The sequence below is a fragment of the Mustela nigripes genome, chromosome 3 (genome assembly GCF_022355385.1).
Source record: "Mustela nigripes isolate SB6536 chromosome 3, MUSNIG.SB6536, whole genome shotgun sequence".
Taxonomy (NCBI): Eukaryota; Metazoa; Chordata; class Mammalia; order Carnivora; family Mustelidae; genus Mustela; species Mustela nigripes.
Window position 1 is genome coordinate 132,558,543 of NC_081559.1, and position 17,395 is coordinate 132,575,937.

The 17,395-nt window shown below is 38.2% G+C and overlaps 1 protein-coding gene and 1 pseudogene across 3 annotated transcripts in view; one reads left to right on the top strand and one right to left on the bottom strand.

Moving 5' to 3' along the window:
* SGK3 (serum/glucocorticoid regulated kinase family member 3) overlaps positions 1-17,395 on the top strand; it is a 146,251-nt gene that overhangs the window by 108,909 nt on the left and 19,947 nt on the right. For all 3 annotated transcript variants that reach the window (XM_059394668.1, XM_059394667.1, XM_059394669.1), the window contains exons 8-13: positions 2,616-2,673; positions 8,316-8,399; positions 8,512-8,643; positions 12,917-13,029; positions 13,120-13,156; positions 13,753-13,839. In XM_059394668.1, coding sequence (XP_059250651.1) covers positions 2,616-2,673; positions 8,316-8,399; positions 8,512-8,643; positions 12,917-13,029; positions 13,120-13,156; positions 13,753-13,839 — 511 coding nt within the window. The remainder of the gene's footprint in view (positions 1-2,615; positions 2,674-8,315; positions 8,400-8,511; positions 8,644-12,916; positions 13,030-13,119; positions 13,157-13,752; positions 13,840-17,395) is intronic.
* LOC132013353 (dnaJ homolog subfamily A member 1-like) lies at positions 14,348-15,582 on the bottom strand (annotated as a pseudogene).

Genomic DNA, 17,395 nt, shown 5'->3' on the forward strand with positions numbered 1-17,395 from the left:
CAACCCTCAGTTTGCTTTGTGAAATTAAGAGTCACTTATGGTTTGTCTCCCTCCCAATCCCATCTTGTTTCATTTATTCTTCTCCTACCCCCTTAACCCCCCATGTTGCATCTCCACTTCCTCGTATCAGGGAAGATCATATGATAGTTGTCTTTCTCCGATTGACTTATTTTGCTAAGCATGGAGGAGTGGATGGAAATAGACTGTATTTCTAAGGAGATCTTAAGTCCTGGGAGGTTACTCTGACAGAAGCATCCATACAGGCTTAATGGGTATGACTGGTACTCAGTGTTTACTGCTGAAACCCTAGTTGTCAGCCAGCTTGTTCCAGAGGAATCATGATGGATATTAGCATAGTAAAGGGTAGTAAACCTGCTTTAACCAGTTCTTCTCATAGTCCCTTATTTGCTTAAGCACAGGGAAGGCATTTTGAGGAAGAGCAGGAATGGCAAATACAGACTTCCATCTTGAATGTCGACTCCAGCATTTCATTAGAGGTTAGACCACTGAATACAGAGGATTCCAGGGCCACATCTTGGCTCAGCTGGAGGAGTGCCCTGACTGATGAGTGGTATCTGCCATGGTTTAGGAAAACGTATAATGTTGCTGTACTTGGCTTATAATGATCCTTCAGGTTCACCACATTCATTCTCAAGTAGTCTGTCTTTTATCCCAGGATGTAATGTTTCCCTCACCCTTTTGATCCACTTAGTGAGTAAAGACAGATAGAAATAGCCCAAGGATTGGGTCATTCACCGCTGCAGTAAGGTAGAAAAACTGAGAATGTGATGTCACACAATCAGGTGAACAAAGTGTCTCAAGGGGGTAGTAATTCACTCTGTTAATGTTGCTGGTAAAGCAAGTAAGTGTTGAGAATTGACCACTGGACTTGATAAGTCATTGGTGACCTTTGCAAGCCATTTCAGTGGTATGGTGGATATAGACCCTGATAGGAAGGAGTTCAAGAGAGAATTAAGGGAGGGGCACCTGGGTGGCTCAGTGGGTTAAGCCTCTGCCTTTGACTCAGGTCATGGTCTCAGGGTCCTGGGATCGAGCCCCGCATCGCATCGGGCTCTCTGCTCAGCGGGGAGCCTGCTTTCCCCTCTCTCTGCCTGCTTCTCTGCCTACTTGTGATCTTTGACTGTCAAATAAATAAAATCTTTAAAAAAAAAAAAAGAGAGAGAGAGAATTAAGGGAGAGGATAGCAGGAATAGCCAAAGAATTTCGATCTCTTACTTGAGGAGTTTTACTGCAAAGGAAAGCAAAGAAATGGGGGAGGTGGAAGCCGGAAGGGGAGGTTTGGTTTTGAGCTGCTTTTCTGTTGCCATACACAGAGTTGGTGAGGCAGCACAGAAACAGAAACTGACTTTCAGTTAGGATTTGTCACCAACAATTAACACTGGGGCCTTGGGTCTTGTCTCAGTTAGCCTCTTTTGAGGAATTGCATGATTGAGGAATTTGCATGATTTTTTGCTATTACGTTTGTTTAAAAAAAACTATTTCAGTATCTCAGCATATCATTCAAGAACAAAGTAACTAGTCCAAAGAGCAGATTCTTGAAGAAGAAAAAAACCTGAGCCTAGTTAAGTATTTATCTCCCTAATCTTTACCTGTTATTATTTAACCTAGACCTGGTGTTACTCTCATGTTTGAATTGACCATTTATCTCGGTAATGAATTAAAGAAAATTTAAAACCTAGGGGCACCTGGGTGGCTCAGTTGGTTACGCATCTGCCTTTGGCTCAGGTCATGATCTCAGTGTCCTGGGATTGAGCCCCATGTCAGGCTCCCTCCCTGCTCAGAGGAGGGGTCTGCTTCTTGCTCTCTCTCTGCCTTCCCCTCCTGCTTGTGGTCTCTCTCTCAAATAAATAAAAGTTTTAAGAAAAATTAAGGAAGTTTAAAATCTAAATGGAGTTTTTCTCCTCTCCCTAGTCCAACTTGGGATTCAGAGTGTGTTGAAGGAAAAAGCTCTTCTGGCTGCTTTGGCTCAACTTTCTGCTGCCATGTGCTTTTGCGTACCTACAGCCAATGTTGTTTTCACCTGACAGGTCAATATAAATAAAAAGACAAAAGTAGTAATCCTTTTGGTTTCTCTACTGGATTTCCTGAATTACCATCTATGAGAATAAGCAGAGAGGTCTTTTATGTGTAATGCACAATAAGTGATATTATATGTCCAAAGAATTGCCAGATGAGGTAGTCCTTGGAATGTATTACTAATTTATATAGTTACTCAGTGTCCTTATTAACAACATGGGTGAGGTTTATGGTTAAATAAAATTGACTTCAAAACTATATAGATATATATATAGAGAGAGAGGTCTATCCTTTTCTCCCAAAGGGACTATTAATGAAATCTGTCTTAAGCAGAACCTAACAAGGCTTTAATAAAGTTGTAAAATGTCTTATCAGCAAGTAGATATTTACTATTATCCATTATTACCTATTTTATATTCAAGATGAGAAACTACACGTGTGAAACCTGGAGTCTTCATGCTAAAATGTTTTTTGCCCAGCATTTTCTTAGTAAAGAGTGAGGTGCTAAGAAATGTTTAAAAGTTAACATCTTTCCAGTTTCGAGGAGGCTAATTCTTGTCATCATTCATTTTTTTCAGTGCTAAACCAACAGACTTTGATTTCCTGAAAGTTATTGGGAAAGGCAGCTTTGGCAAGGTAAGAGTGTTTTTATTTTGCCACTCAGTAAATAAGTACTTCAGGAATGCATGCCTTATACATTCCAGGCCACAGGACTTGCTGGTATGCAGGATATGGAGTTACGATGCTTTCTCTACCTTCAAAATACTTAGGTAGTTAAGGCATTTACTCAAATTTTAACATAAAGTTCATTTGTTTGAGTGTTTAGATTGTTTATGAATAACGATGCCTTGAATATTCTGGCATATGCCCTTCTTGGTGCATAGGATGCATGTAGGTTGGACATACAGTTAGAAGTAGAACCAGTGTGTCGCACAGATGCTGGCATACAGTTAGCACCTCTCATGTGCCAAGCAGTGTACTGACTCCTGGTTAGTTAGAGAGTATTGAACAAAACTGAGAGAGTTACTACCTTTGTGAGGCTTGCAACCCCATAGGGGAAAGAGGCGATTAAAAATATGCAGTCAATAAATAATGAAAAGCAGTAATGGGGACTGTGATGTAAAACATAGAATAGAATGTATGATAGAGGACAATAGGCAAGTGGGGGGAAAATTCCTACTCAGGTGGGTTGGTCAACGTCGGCTTCTTTAAAGAGGTTCTGTTTAGGCTGAAGCTGGAAAGACAAAAATGAGCAACTGTGAAAATAACAGTTGGGGAAGGAAAGGGATGTGTGAAAACCCTGCCGTTCCTCATACAGTGAGCGTCAGATGAATCATACAACTTGACAGTGTGGCCATACCAAGGAAGGAGAAACTGCTTTAAGGCCAGAAGCATTGTGGATGAAGTTGCCAGAATCTTTAGATATATTTAAGTGCTTCTTTGCATTACGCTTCAATCTGTAGTGAAAATAAATATGCATGTGTTTAATTATGGTTTGCTACATTCTGAGCTTTGGGTATCTCTAGTTTGTTTTCTGAGTTCCCTGGATACCAGAAACTATAACCATACAATTAAATCCATGTGTGTTAATACGCACACACATGTTGACCACACAGTATGTGCTGGATATTGTGCTAGTATAGCAACAGAAAGTTAGAAAGGGATACTGAGCTCAGAATGCTCAGGATGTTAGAGATAATCCGTTGTTAAAAACAAAAAACAGGGGTGCCTGGGTGGCTCAGTTGGTTAAGCAACTGCCTTCGGCTCAGGTCATGATCCTGGAGTCCCTGGATTGAGTCCCACATCAGGCTCCCAGCTCAGTGGAGAGTCTATTCCTCCCTCTGACATTCTCCCCTCTTGTGCTCTTGCTCTCTCTCCCTCTCTCTCTCAAATAAATAAATAAAATATTTAAAAAAAAAAAAAAAAAAAAAAACATTGTCTTTTGGAAACTTCATGTTTAGATCTAGAGTCTACCAGGAATTGGTTCTTGGATGTAGCATGAAATTGTAAGGTCGCAGTTCATTTTTCCCCTATTGATGGCCACCTGACCCACACAATTTACTGAAACAGCAATTCTTTCCCCACTGAACTGCAGGGTAAACTTCTTCATTTATCTAGTGTCCATATATGCATGGATCTTCTTCTAGATTTTATATGTTTATGTTTCAAGATATATATTATTCCATCAGTCTGCTAGACTGTGTTGCTTGATATCCAACAAAACAGATCCCCCCTCCTTGTTCTTCAAGAGCCTCTGCCTTCAGCTCAGGTTGTGGTCCCAGAGTCCTGGGATCGAGCCCCGCATCAGGCTCTCTGCTTGGAGGGAGCCTTCTTCCTTCTCTCTCTCTGCCTGCCTCTCTGCCTACTCGTGATCTTTGTCTGTCAAATAAACAAATAAAATCTTAAAAAAAAGGTTTTAGCCCTTTGCATATCTTTTTGAGTTTTAATCTGTAGGTCAATTTGGGAAAAATTACTACTTTTACATTATTGAGTTTTCTAATCCATGACCATGGTATATCCCTTTCTTTTCTTTTCTTTTCTTTTTTTTTAAGATTTTAATTTTTTGAGAGAGAAGAAGCAAGCAAGCACGTGTGGGGCGAAGGGGTAGAGGCAGAGGGAGTAGCAGGCTCCCTGCCAAGCAGGGAGCCCAACACAGGACTCAATCCCAGGACCCTGGGATGATGACCTGAGCCAAAGACAGAGACACCCAACCACTGAACCGCTCAGGCACCCTGGTATATCCCTTTCTTAATTTAATTCATCTTTAACTTTTCTCAGTAATGTTTTACAGTGTTTAATATAGAGTTTTACACATCTTTGATTAGATTTATTCCTGTGTGAAATACCTATGCTATTGAAAACTGCTATTAATTATTGAAGCTAAAGGTATGCCACTATCTGTGTGACACATTGGTTCTACTTCTAGCTGTATGTCCAATAGAGACATGCATGCACACATGTGCTAAGAAAAGCATTTGCCAGAATATTCATGGCATTGTTATTCATAAACTGTCCAAATGTCTGTCCATTAAAAAGTGGATTAAACTGTGTAATGCAGTTTTTCGCAGAACTAGAACAAATAATTCTAAAATTTATATGGAACCACAAAAGACCTTAAACAGCCAAAGCAATCTTGAAAAAGAAAAAACTGGAGGTATCACAATCCAGATGTCAAGATATACTACAAAGCCGCAGTCATCAAAACAGTACGGTAGTGACACAAATATAGACACATAGAACAGTGGGACAGAATAGAGAGCCCAAAAATAAACCCACAATTATACAGTCAATTAGTCTTCAACAAAAGAGGCAAGAATATACAATTGGACAAAGTCTTTTCAACAAACAGTGTTGGGAAAATTGGATAGCTACATGCAAAAGAATGAAACTGGACTATGTTCTTAAACCATACACAAAAATAAACTATTTGATTAAGGCCTAAATGTGAGAATGGAAACCATAAAAATCCTAGAAGAGCACACAGGCAGTAATTTCTCTGACATCGGCTGAAAGAACATTTTTCTAGGTTTGTCTCTTGAGGCTGGGGAAACAAAACCAAAAATAAACTCTTGAAACTACATCAAAATAAGTCTCTGCACAACAAAGGAAATAATCAACGAAACAAAGAGACAGCCTACTCAATGGGAGAAGATATTTGCAAATGACATGGTTGATACAGGGTTAGTATCCAAGATAGGTAAAGAACTGAAATAACTCAACACCAGAAAACCCAAGTAATCCAGTTAGAAAGGGGGCAGAAGAAATGAACAAACTTCTCAAAAGAGGACATACAGATGGGCAACAGAGACATGAAAAGATGCTGAACAAATCAAAACCACAGTGAGATATCACCTTATACCTGTCAGAATGGCTAAAATCAAAAAGTGTTAGTAAGGATGTAGAAAAGGAAGACCCCTTGTGCACAGTTAGTAGGAATGCAAACTGGCACAGCCACTGTGGGAAACAGTATGGAGTTTCCTCAGAAAATTAAAAACAGAACTACCATATGACCCAGTAAGTCTAATATTAGATATTTATCCAAAGAAAATGAAAACACTAGTTCAAAAAGATATATGCACTCCTATGGTTATAACAGCATTATTTTACATAACCATGGCATGGAAACAAACCAAGTGTCCTGGACTTATGAGTGTATAAAGAAGATACAATATATGTATATACATATCCATACACACACACACACACACAATGGAATATTACTGAGCTATAAAAAATGAAATCTTGCCATTTACAACAAAATGGGTGGATCTAGAGAGTATAAAGTTAAATACTATATGATATCATTCATATGAAATTTAAGAAACAAAACATGAGAAAGTGAGAAAAGAAGACAAACCAAGAAATGAACTCAACTATAGAGAAAAACTGATGGTTACCAGAGGGGAAGTGGGTGGGGGGGATGGGTGAAGTAGGTGAAGGGGATGAAGAGTACACTTATCAAAAAAAAAGTACACTTACCATAATGAACACTGAGTAATGTATAGAATTGTTGAGTTACTATACTGGAATCAAATTTTTTAAATTGTGTGATGTGTTATTCTGCATAGCAGTAAAAATACAAAAATTGTGCTGCAGGCCACAACATAAATAAATATTACACTATTTAGAATGAAAGTAGTCAGATATAACTTTATATGATTTCTAATTACATAAAATTCAGAAAAAGACAAAACCTGAAATTAAGATAGTTGAGGAAGACAGGGATAAGTAGTTTCTGAAATAGGGCAGAAGGGGCGCTTCAGGCTACTGATAATGTTTTATTTTTAAAAATTTAACATTTTTAATTTAAATTCCACTTGGTTAACAGCCAGTGTAATACCAGTTCCAGATGCACAATTTATTGATTCAACACTTACATTTAACACCTGGGGTTTTATGTTGTAGTGAGGAAGACAACACATATACTAGAATATAAGGCCCAGTAGTGTCACTAGTCACTATATCAGGTTATCTTAAAAATCCATTCATTCATTCATTTATTTTAAAGATTTTATTTATTTATCTGTCAGAGAAAGAGCACAAGCAGGGAGAGCAGCAAGCAGAGGGAGTAGCTGACTTCTGGCTGAGCAGGGAGCCCGGTGCGGAACTCAACCCCAGGACCCTGGGATCATGACCTGAGCCAAAGACAGATGCTTAATTGACTCAGCCATCCAGGCGTCTTTGAAATGGGTCACTTAATAGTTAACACAACTTGTTGGGCATCTTGAATCCCTTAAAGTTATTTGCAAAACCCTAAGTATTTTTTTTCTTGGGCAAGCGTTTCTAAATTTCCTTAGATCCTTGAAAGTGCGTACAGCCCAGCCCATTGTAGAAACTCAGCTACACATGGTGCTTCTTTCTCTGAATGCTTCTGAATTAAAAACTTATAAGAGGGGCACCTGGGTGGCTCAGCGGGTTAAAGCCTCTGCCTTCGGCTCAGGTCATGATCCCAGGGTCTTGGGATTGAGTCCCACGTCGGGCTCTCTGCTCAGCAGGGAGCCTGCTTCCCTTCCTCTCTCTCTGCCTGCCTCTCTGCCTACTTGTGATCTCTGTCTGTCAAATAAATAAAATCTTTTAAAAAACAAAAACAAGGGACGCCTGGGTGGCTCAGTTGGTTGGACGACTGCCTTCGGCTCAGGTCATGATCCCGGAGTCCCTGCATCGAGTCCCGCATCGGGCTCCCAGCTCCACAGGGAGTCTGCTTCTCTCTGACCTCCTCACTCATGCTCTCTCTCACTGTCTCTCTCTCAAATAAATAAATAAAATCTTTTAAAAAAAACAAAAACAAAACAACTTATAAGAGAAACCTAAATGTTAAAACAAAAATGCATTTTGATCACGTAGAAACCATTTCCTTCTCTGTTTTTTAATCTATCCATGAAGTTGATAGCCTCAGTATTTCCTAAGGACACTCTTTAGGACTCAAGGCTGGCTTGTGTGCTCACATAACACTGAACACACTTGAGAATCTCAAGCAGTATAGATTCTGGGACTTAAATTTAGTAAAAGTCTCAAACATCAGCACGTTAAGTGACAAAGAAATGGTACCTGGCTATTCAAGTGATTAACATCCCTTTTTTGTTGATTGTTTTATTAAAATATCTAAGAAGAAGTAGAATAAATATTCAGTAGTTGTCAGTTTTCAAAACTAAAACATTATCTGTGTCCGATTTAGACTTTCTTTGTACATAATTTAAATGTGAATTTGTTGACAAGTGACTTATTTCTATCAAAATATTGAAATGTCTAATTATTTGCACAATCTTTAACTACAACAGGTTCTTCTTGCAAAAAGGAAACTGGATGGAAAATTTTATGCTGTCAAAGTGTTACAGAAAAAAATAGTTCTCAACAGAAAAGAGGTAAAATAAAATAGTGTTGTTTATCCTAAATCCATTTTCTCAATTAACAGAATTGTTTCCTGGTATATAATACAAGTTGATCCTTTACTTTTTTTTTTTTTTTTTTAAACAGCAAAAACATATCATGGCTGAACGTAATGTGCTTTTGAAAAATGTGAAACATCCATTTTTGGTTGGATTACATTACTCTTTCCAAACAACTGAAAAGCTTTATTTTGTTCTGGATTTTGTTAACGGAGGGGAGGTGAGTTTTATGATTAGTTTTCTAATCTTGATAGTGTTTAGAAAAACTAGAATAAAGTCATAGTTTTCCTTTGCTTCACAGTTTTTGGAAGACTAGGCCAGCATTAACAGCTATTGGACTCAAGATGCTGGCTAATAAGCACAAAGCAAGATACAGAGAACAGTAAACAAAGCTCTTAAACAGCTTATGGTGTGTAGGTGGGAAGAGTCATAAAAGAACCTTGATGTGAAGCTGCAGACTTCATGGGTAATATAGCAAGAATAATACACTGAAACGTTAGAATAAAACATGATTTGTATTTAGATAATTACTGTCTCCACAGTTGCATATAAAGATTACTCTAGCCTGTCATTGTCTAAAACATGCAAACTATAATCAGACAAGAAGATCCTCTAATAAAGAGTTCTGTGGTGAAGTCAGTGTGGAAAATGTTTCATGTTCTATCCCATTGGCAATTAACAATATGTTTCTTGGTGATTCACAGTATGTTTCAGCATGTTAAAGACTTGAGTTCTGGGCGCCTGGCTGGCTCAGTGGGTTAAGCCACTGCCTTCAGCTCAGGTCATGATCTCAGGGTCCTGGGATCGAGTCCCACATCGGGCTCTCTGCTCTGCAGGGAGCCTGCTTCCTCCTCTCTCTCTCTCTGCCTGCCTCTCTTCCTGCCTCTCTGCCTACTTGTGATCTCTCTCTGTCAAATAAATAAATAAATCTTTAAAAAAAAAAAAAAAAAAAAGACTTGAGTTCTGCCTTAAAAAAGCGAAGATTTCTTTGAAAGTATTTTCTTAGCATGCAGTCCCTTTTTGTTTGAACCAAATCTGTTAATAATATTCCCCAAAACTCTGAATTAGAAGGATATTGAAATACATTTTGGAAAACGCTACTGTCATGATAATAATTACAGAAGTAACTAACATGCATCAAGTATACTGAATGTGCCCAGGACTCTGGCTCTCTATTATTTTATCTTCATAACAATCCTGTTATATAAAATAAAGAAACTGAGGCACAGAGAAGCTAGGTAACTTGCTCAAGTTATGTGGTTAGTAAGTATTAGAACCAGGAATTGAACTCAGGCAGTGTGTGATTCCAGGATTTAGAGAGTGGACCACCCCCTGTTATTGTTTCTCAGTCCTCACACCTTTCTAATTTGATATCTGAGCTCCGAATGTCTCTAAAAATTATTTTCCCAGATTGTGTCCTAGACTTGACAAAAGGATCTTTCATCCCCTGGTCCTAGATCAGAAAGAGAGGAAAACAATTATTTCAAACTTAATAGAGTATACTTAACTGTAGAATAAAGGAATTAGAAGGGAGACTGCAGGGGCGCCTGGGTGGCTCAGTGGGTTAAAGCCTCTGCCTTCGGCTCAGGTCATGATCCCAGGGCCCTGGGATCTAGCTTTCTGCTCGGCAGGGAGCCTGCTTCCTCCTCTCTCTGTCTGCCTCTCTGCATATTTGTGATCTCTGTCAAATAAATAAATAAAATCTTAAAAAAAGAAAAAAAAAAAAAAGAAGGGAGACTGCAAACCTGAAAGGTGATAAGACACACCTGGATCATTTGTGGGGGAAGATAGTTAAAAGAATCATTACTCAGCCCTCTGCAGTTGTATGACAAAAATGCCTCCTTGCTGAAGAGGCAAAACTTTGAAGGTTGAAGATTTGAAGTTTGTCATTTTATTCTGTGCGTACAGGAGTGCTAACATATAATGAGAATTTATTGAGGGCCTGGAACTTTGTAATTACTTTACCTGCATTATTTCAATTAATCACTATAACTCTTTGAGATAAATACTCTTCTAAGGCTCAGAGAAGTTAAGTAACTTCCTCAATGTCACCATGTTTTCTAGTATATGTCACGTCCTGGATTTAACCTGGACCTGAGTACCAGTCCGTGACTTTGAAATGTCCTGCAATTAGATTAGATTAGATTAGATTAGATTAGATCCTGTTGCAAGCTTCCTGCTTTGTCTGTGGCTTTTTGTCTTGTTTGGGGACCTTGCGTCTGATCCCGTTTTACACAGTGATTGCTCATAAACTGAGTGGCAAAGGTGGGAAAATGTAGGCTTGTACTCTAAAAGATAAACTTGGCTAAGATAATGGGAAATAAAAAGAATGGAATAGAATGTTGGAGTTGGTGGAGGAGAAGCTAAATGGGACAGTAGTAGAAGGGCAATAAATACGAGAAAGTATAGAGAGAGGTAGGAGGGATATAATTTCATTATCGGTTTCCTGTTATTCTTACTAGTACTGTCCCCCTGACTTTTTTTTTTTACGATTTTATTTATTTATTTATTTATTTATTTATTTATTTATTATTTATTTGAGAGGGAGAAACAGACTCTGCTGAGCAAGGAGCCCCGGGGTGCGGGACTTGATCCCTCCTGGGATCGTGTCCGGAGCTGAAGGTAGTTGCTTAACCAGTTGAGCCACCCAGGTGTCTCTCTTTTTTTTTAATTTAAATTCAGTTAGGCAACACATAGAACACCATTGGTTTTTAGATGTAGAGTTCAGTAATTCATCAGTTGATAGTCCCTCTGATTTTCATACTTAACAGTTTAACCTTGACATGTGTACTTACTTTGATATGATACTAGCAAATAGACAAGCCTTCCCAAACCTCAGCTTCCTCATTAGTTTTTTGCCTGAAACTAGTTGGGTAGGTTAAATAATACAAGCACATAAAGTCCTTGGCATGGTGCCTTTGATTTAGTTAGCTATCGTTGGTGTATGATCAGATTTTCATTTTGGGTAGTTTTCATTAATATTATATTGGATAGATGTGCTCAGATAAATAGAATATTACAGTACTATTAGTTACATCTAATAGAGGAAGTATAGTAGGGCTAAAAAGGAAGGAGTGTTTCAGAAATAATTAAAAGATAAAAACAGAAAAATTTATTCAATAGATAGAGAGGCTAACGGTAAAGGAACAGTCTAGATGAATCCCAAGCCAGCCTCCACATTCCTGCTCTGTCAGGATCTGTTATAACTGATCTTCACCATAACCTTTCAGAAGAGTTTAAGAAAAATTGGGGGATAGTTTTTGTAAGAGAAGTTAAGTGAATTGCATACAGAAAGAGAAGAACTAGAATTTGAATCCAAGTCTGATCAGCTTTAAAACCTGACTCTTCTCACTGTACCTTGTTGCCTCCCATGGCTCAGAGAGCTGGGTAGAAAGTGATGTCATTAAGGATAGAATACAGCAGCAGTAGCAGTAAATCTGCAAAGAAGACAAGGGACTCTGTTCCAGACAAGTTGAATGTGTTGGCTTGTGAAATATTCCAGAAAAAGCAGCAGACATCATGTCTTTGCAGGAGAGGCTCCAAGCAGAGGTGTAGGTGGGGTATGTCCACATGAAAGACGTCAACACAGAGGTGGTTAAAATCACTGGATGGATCAGGTTACCTGCGCAGGGTATCCAGAGAAAAAATAACAGTGGAGAGACTGAGGCCAGACACATTGCTGTCCCTGAGGTGTAAGGGGCTGGAAAGCAGCAGAGATGGAATTCTCCAGGGAAGAAGGAGCGAGATCATTGTTTTAGAAGCCAGGGAACTTTGAGTAAAGACCTAGGGCAAACTTCGCCCAGGCAGGTGACCTAATGAGAAAAGGACAGATTTGGTAAGAAATAAATATGATTTCAGAAGTACAGGAAATGAACAGGAGAGGCTGCTGCTTAGTGCCAGCCATTTGCTACCACACTGGAATTTAGGCTTAATGTTGCTTCGCTTCCTCCCTCCCACCCCCAGAAGAAACCAAACCTGAATTTTTACTAAAAGTTTCTCCATTTTTAAATGTTAACAGTTAATTTAGATTTTTTTCTAAAAACAGTATTTGGCTCAAACACGTTGTATCTGTGGGTTATATTTGGTCTGCCGCCACTTGTTTCCAGTCTCTCTGAATAGTGTTTGATTTTTTTCTTTTTTTTTTTTTTTCCAAATGAAACCACAGTCAGAAAAGGGGCTAGTGAGAGATCTTATTTCACTCCATGGCAATGTCAACATCATCAGTCTTGATTGATAATCTTTTCCAGAGTGGTAAGGACATTGCCGCATTGAGGACTGAGGAATAAATGAGAGATGAGCAAGTTCAAGTTAGCAAGGGTAAGGAAAGACGTGTGGTTGAAGAGAGAACAGGGGGACACATACAGAGTGAGAGTTCTGTGCTTTTTATCTCATGTTCAGAAGAACCCCAATCCTATTTTTTGTATTTATAGGATATATTTGTTTCACTTTATGTGTGAATGATCCTAATACCCATTTCTTTTTCCATTTTACAGCTATTTTTCCACTTACAAAGAGAACGGTCCTTTCCCGAACACAGAGCTAGGTTTTATGCTGCTGAAATTGCCAGTGCATTGGGTTACTTGCACTCCATCAAAATAGTGTACAGGTACGTTTTAATGTATTTCTTACAAAAACATCTTTTTTTATTACTTTATTTCAGTTAATACTCAGTTTTGCTTTGCTTTCCTTTTAATAGAGACTTGAAACCAGAAAATATTCTTTTGGATTCAGTAGTAAGTATTATCTTTTTAAAAAATCTGCCAATTCTCAATTTTATTATTGTTATAGTTGGTGGAAAAAAGGCAGTCTCAAAGGGCACTTCATTCCATTTATGTAACAGTCTCCAAATTACAGAACTATAGAGATGGAAAACAGATGAATGGTTGCAAGGTGACAGGGACAGTGGGAATAGGGGAGTACAAAGATGAAGGGGTAGCATGAGTGTGTACCTTAGTTCCTTTGAGGTTATGGATAGTTTTCTATCTGACAGTGGCAATAGTAACATAGATCTGTACATCTCTGCTGCATAGAACCACACTTACATATACACACACACAAATGCATATGTGTAAAAACAATAGTGAAAACTGAATAAAATGATCAGTCTGGTTAACAGTAGTCTACCAATGTCAGTTTCCCAATTTTCATATTTTACTACAGTTATATAAGATACCAGCATTGGGAGAAGCTGAGTGAGGAGTACACAAAACTCTATGTACTATTTTTGCAGTTTCCTGTGGGTCTGCGATTATTTCAAAGTAAAATGGTTTTAAAAATTGTCAGTTTATGCCCATGCATTGTTTTATCTTACTGCCCCTCTTTTTGTCAGGGACATGTTGTCTTAACAGATTTTGGGCTTTGTAAAGAAGGAATTGCTATATCTGACACGACGACAACATTTTGTGGGACACCAGAGGTAAGAAATAGGTTTCATTTGTTGTTTATGTAATCATGTGTAAAATATAAAAATGAATCACAAATTGCATATACAATATTTGAGATCAGAAAAGTAGAATAAAACTCTTGTTTCAGAAAGCTTTTAGCCACTTGTATATATCTGATAATCATCCCTTCAGAATGTTTAAAGTTTATTGATTGTATTTTTTTTTGCTTTTATATTTGAGTTTATCCTTCATTTAACTTTTAAAACACTACTATAGTTGAATATTAAAACAAAAACAATAGCAAGGGGCGCCTGGGTGGCTCAGTGGGTTAAAGCCTCTGCCTTCGGCTCAGGTCATGATCCCAGGGTCCTGGGATCGAGCCCCACATCGGGCTCTCTGCTCAGCAGGGAGTCTGCTTCCTCCTCTCCCTCTGCCTGCTTCTCTGCCTGCTTGTGATCTCTGTCTGTCAAATAAATAAATAAAATCTTTAAAAAAAAAACAACCAATAGCAAGTAGTGAGCTATGATTATAGTCCTTCACTCATTCACTACTGTATGTAAAATGCCAGCAGTGTTGTTCACTGGCCCCATTAAGAGATCTGACACTGAACACACCCCTGGGATGATATTCATCATCCTCATATTCTTCCCCATTGTAATGGTGCCATCTTTCCTGATTTGGATCAAAGTCCACCAGTTCTACCTGGTCCATTTCATCAGTCTCTTCTACTTCCTTCCTCTTAGGTAGGAGTTTTTCCAGGAAAGAGAGTTTATCAGGAGAGAGAAAGCCATTCTCAGGAAAGTTTACCTTAAATTCGATGATGAGGCGACCCTTCTCGTATGGTCTACGATAAATTGGCATGCCTTCATTTAATACACACTTGATATCTCTGTGCTTGGCAATTTGACCTGGGTGAGAAGTGATGACAGTGGTTCGGTTGTGAAGAGTAGATACTGGCTTTTGAAAACCGCACAGTGCCTCAACCAGCTGTATATCCATACACATGAAAATGTCTTCTTGCTGAGTAAAAACAGCATGGTCCTTCAGTTCTAAAACAATGATAGTATCTCCTGGTTCCTGTCCTGGTTCTTGATCTCCTTCACCATGGAATGTTATCTTCTGGCCATCTTCATGCCTTTGTCAATATGAACTTCTAGAATCTTCTCTCAAACTATCTTCCTTCCATTGCAACTTTTACATCCATCTTTAGGACTGATCCGTTCCCCATGGCCCTGGCACTCCATGCACACAGATTGAATTTGCTAACCCATTCCAGGTCCTATCTGATGAATTCTTATTTGCATTCCATTACCTCGGCAATTGGGACAACATTCGACTGCTCCTTTCTTACCACTTCAGCCTTCACATTTATCGCAAATCACATTCTTTTGCAGAGCTGGTTTTCTTGTTGCACCATTATATAAATCTTCTAAGGTTACTGAGAGTTGATACACAACATTTTTACCTCTCCTTTCTCTCTACATTGTTCCTCCTCCTCCAAAAAGCATATCAAAGATGTCCATGGGGGAGCCAAAACTAACACCAACTCCACCTTCTTTAATTGCCTGTTCCCCTCCTTTGTCATATAACTCCCTTTTCTTTGTATCAGAGAGAACTTAGTAAACTTGAGAAATCTGTTTAAACTTCTCTCCTTCATTTGGATTCTTACCAGGGTGGTACTTCAAGGCCAGTTTCCTGTAGGCCTTTTTCAGTCCTTCTTGGATGGTATTGGGTTTGACCCCCTAAACATCATAGTAAGTGGTTTCATTCACCATTTTCTACAGCCTATGAGAGGCCCGAGGCTGGTGTGGAGGAGCAGGAAGGAATGCGTTGCTTGGCGCAGCTCGGGCAGCCGCCACTGCTCCTCCTCTCACCGAGCATTTTGGAAAGTTCCCTGATTGTATTTTTAATTGAGATTATAAGCTACTGCAGATAACCCAACAAAGATATAAATTACGCTTATTTATTTTTATCTTTTTTTTAAGATTTTATTTAAAGGCAAGTTAGTTAACATAGTGTATTATTAGTTTCAAGGGTAGAATTTAAGGATTCATCAGTTGCATAGAACACCCAATGCTCATTATATCGAGTGCCCTTAATGCCCATCACCCAATTACCCCATCCCCCCATATGGTTATTTGTTTTTAATGTTAAAAGTTTACCTTAGACTCTTTAAAGCATTTGATTAGATTTCTGATCCTTTTTTTAAAAAAATCAATCAGCATAAAGAATATTAAAATTGTAATGTTTACACCACACTAAATATATTAATACCATTGAAATATACACTTTAAAATGAGTAAATTGCATGGTATGTATCTAAGTAAAGCTGTTTTTTTTTTAAGTAAGTTAAAAGCAAATATGGCAAGATACTGACGTTGCCTATAATTAGTGGCCGCTATATTGGTTCTGTTTTCTCTTTTCTGTGTGATGAAAATATTTTATAATAAAATAGCCATGTATTTAACAGAGGAAAGTAAAGCAGTGGATGTAGAGGAAAGAAATCGTTAAGTCAGGGTGCTTAGGTGGCTCTGTCGGTTAAGCATCTGCCTTCAGCTCAGATCTGATCCCGGGGTCCTGGGATAGAGCCCTGCATCGGGCAGCCTGTTCAGCAGGGAGCCTGCTTCCCCCTCTCCCTCTGCAGCTGCCCTGCTTTTGCTCTCTTACTCACTCTCTCTGTCAAATAAATAAATAAAATCTTGAAGAAAACAAAAAAAGAAAACTACAAGTCAGAATTAATCAGAACATCTCATTGTCTAATCATGTTAGCTATCAGAAAAATGTATCCTTCCATTTGAGACAAATAATAATAATCATTACAAGTTATGTTAAAAGTCTTGGTATTCTACACACACACACACACACATACACTTAGTTTATTTTAAACTATCTTAATTCTAATGTATTTATAGTAATCTTAGAAGCCAGGTAATATTTCATCTTTTTTTTTAGAGTAATTGCAAATGTCATGATGAAATGTGTGATAAAAGGTTCACATGAGACTTTTAATCAAGATCAGAAAACTTAAGAAAAATTAAAAGTAAAAATGCTTTGAAATTTTTTTCCCTTCCTTTCTCTAATCTACCATAGCTCTTAGATATATTTGTAACCATTCTAGTTTGGTTTGTGTATGAAAAAACATTTTTTTGTCAATGTATACTGAGTTTTTAAAATATGGATGCATTTTTTTGTAAGCTATAACTCCTTTAAGTTGATTTTTAAAAATTTTTTTATTTAAATTCAATTAACTACGTATAACGTATTATTAGTTTCAGAGGTAGAGGTCAGTGATTCATCAGCCTTATATAATACCCAGTGCTCATTACACCGTGTGCCCTCCTTAATGTCCATCATCCAGTACCCTATTTCCCTTGGCCCCCTCCTCTCCAGGAAATAAACCCTGTTTATTTCCTAATATTAAGAGTCTCCTGCAGTTTATCTCCCTCTCTGATTTCTTCTTGTTTTATTTTTTCCTCTCTTCACCTCTGATCCTGTTTTGTTAAATTCCACATATGAGTGAGGTCATATGATAATTGTCTTTCTCTGAGTGACTTATTTCACATAATACCCTCTAGTTCTATCCACATC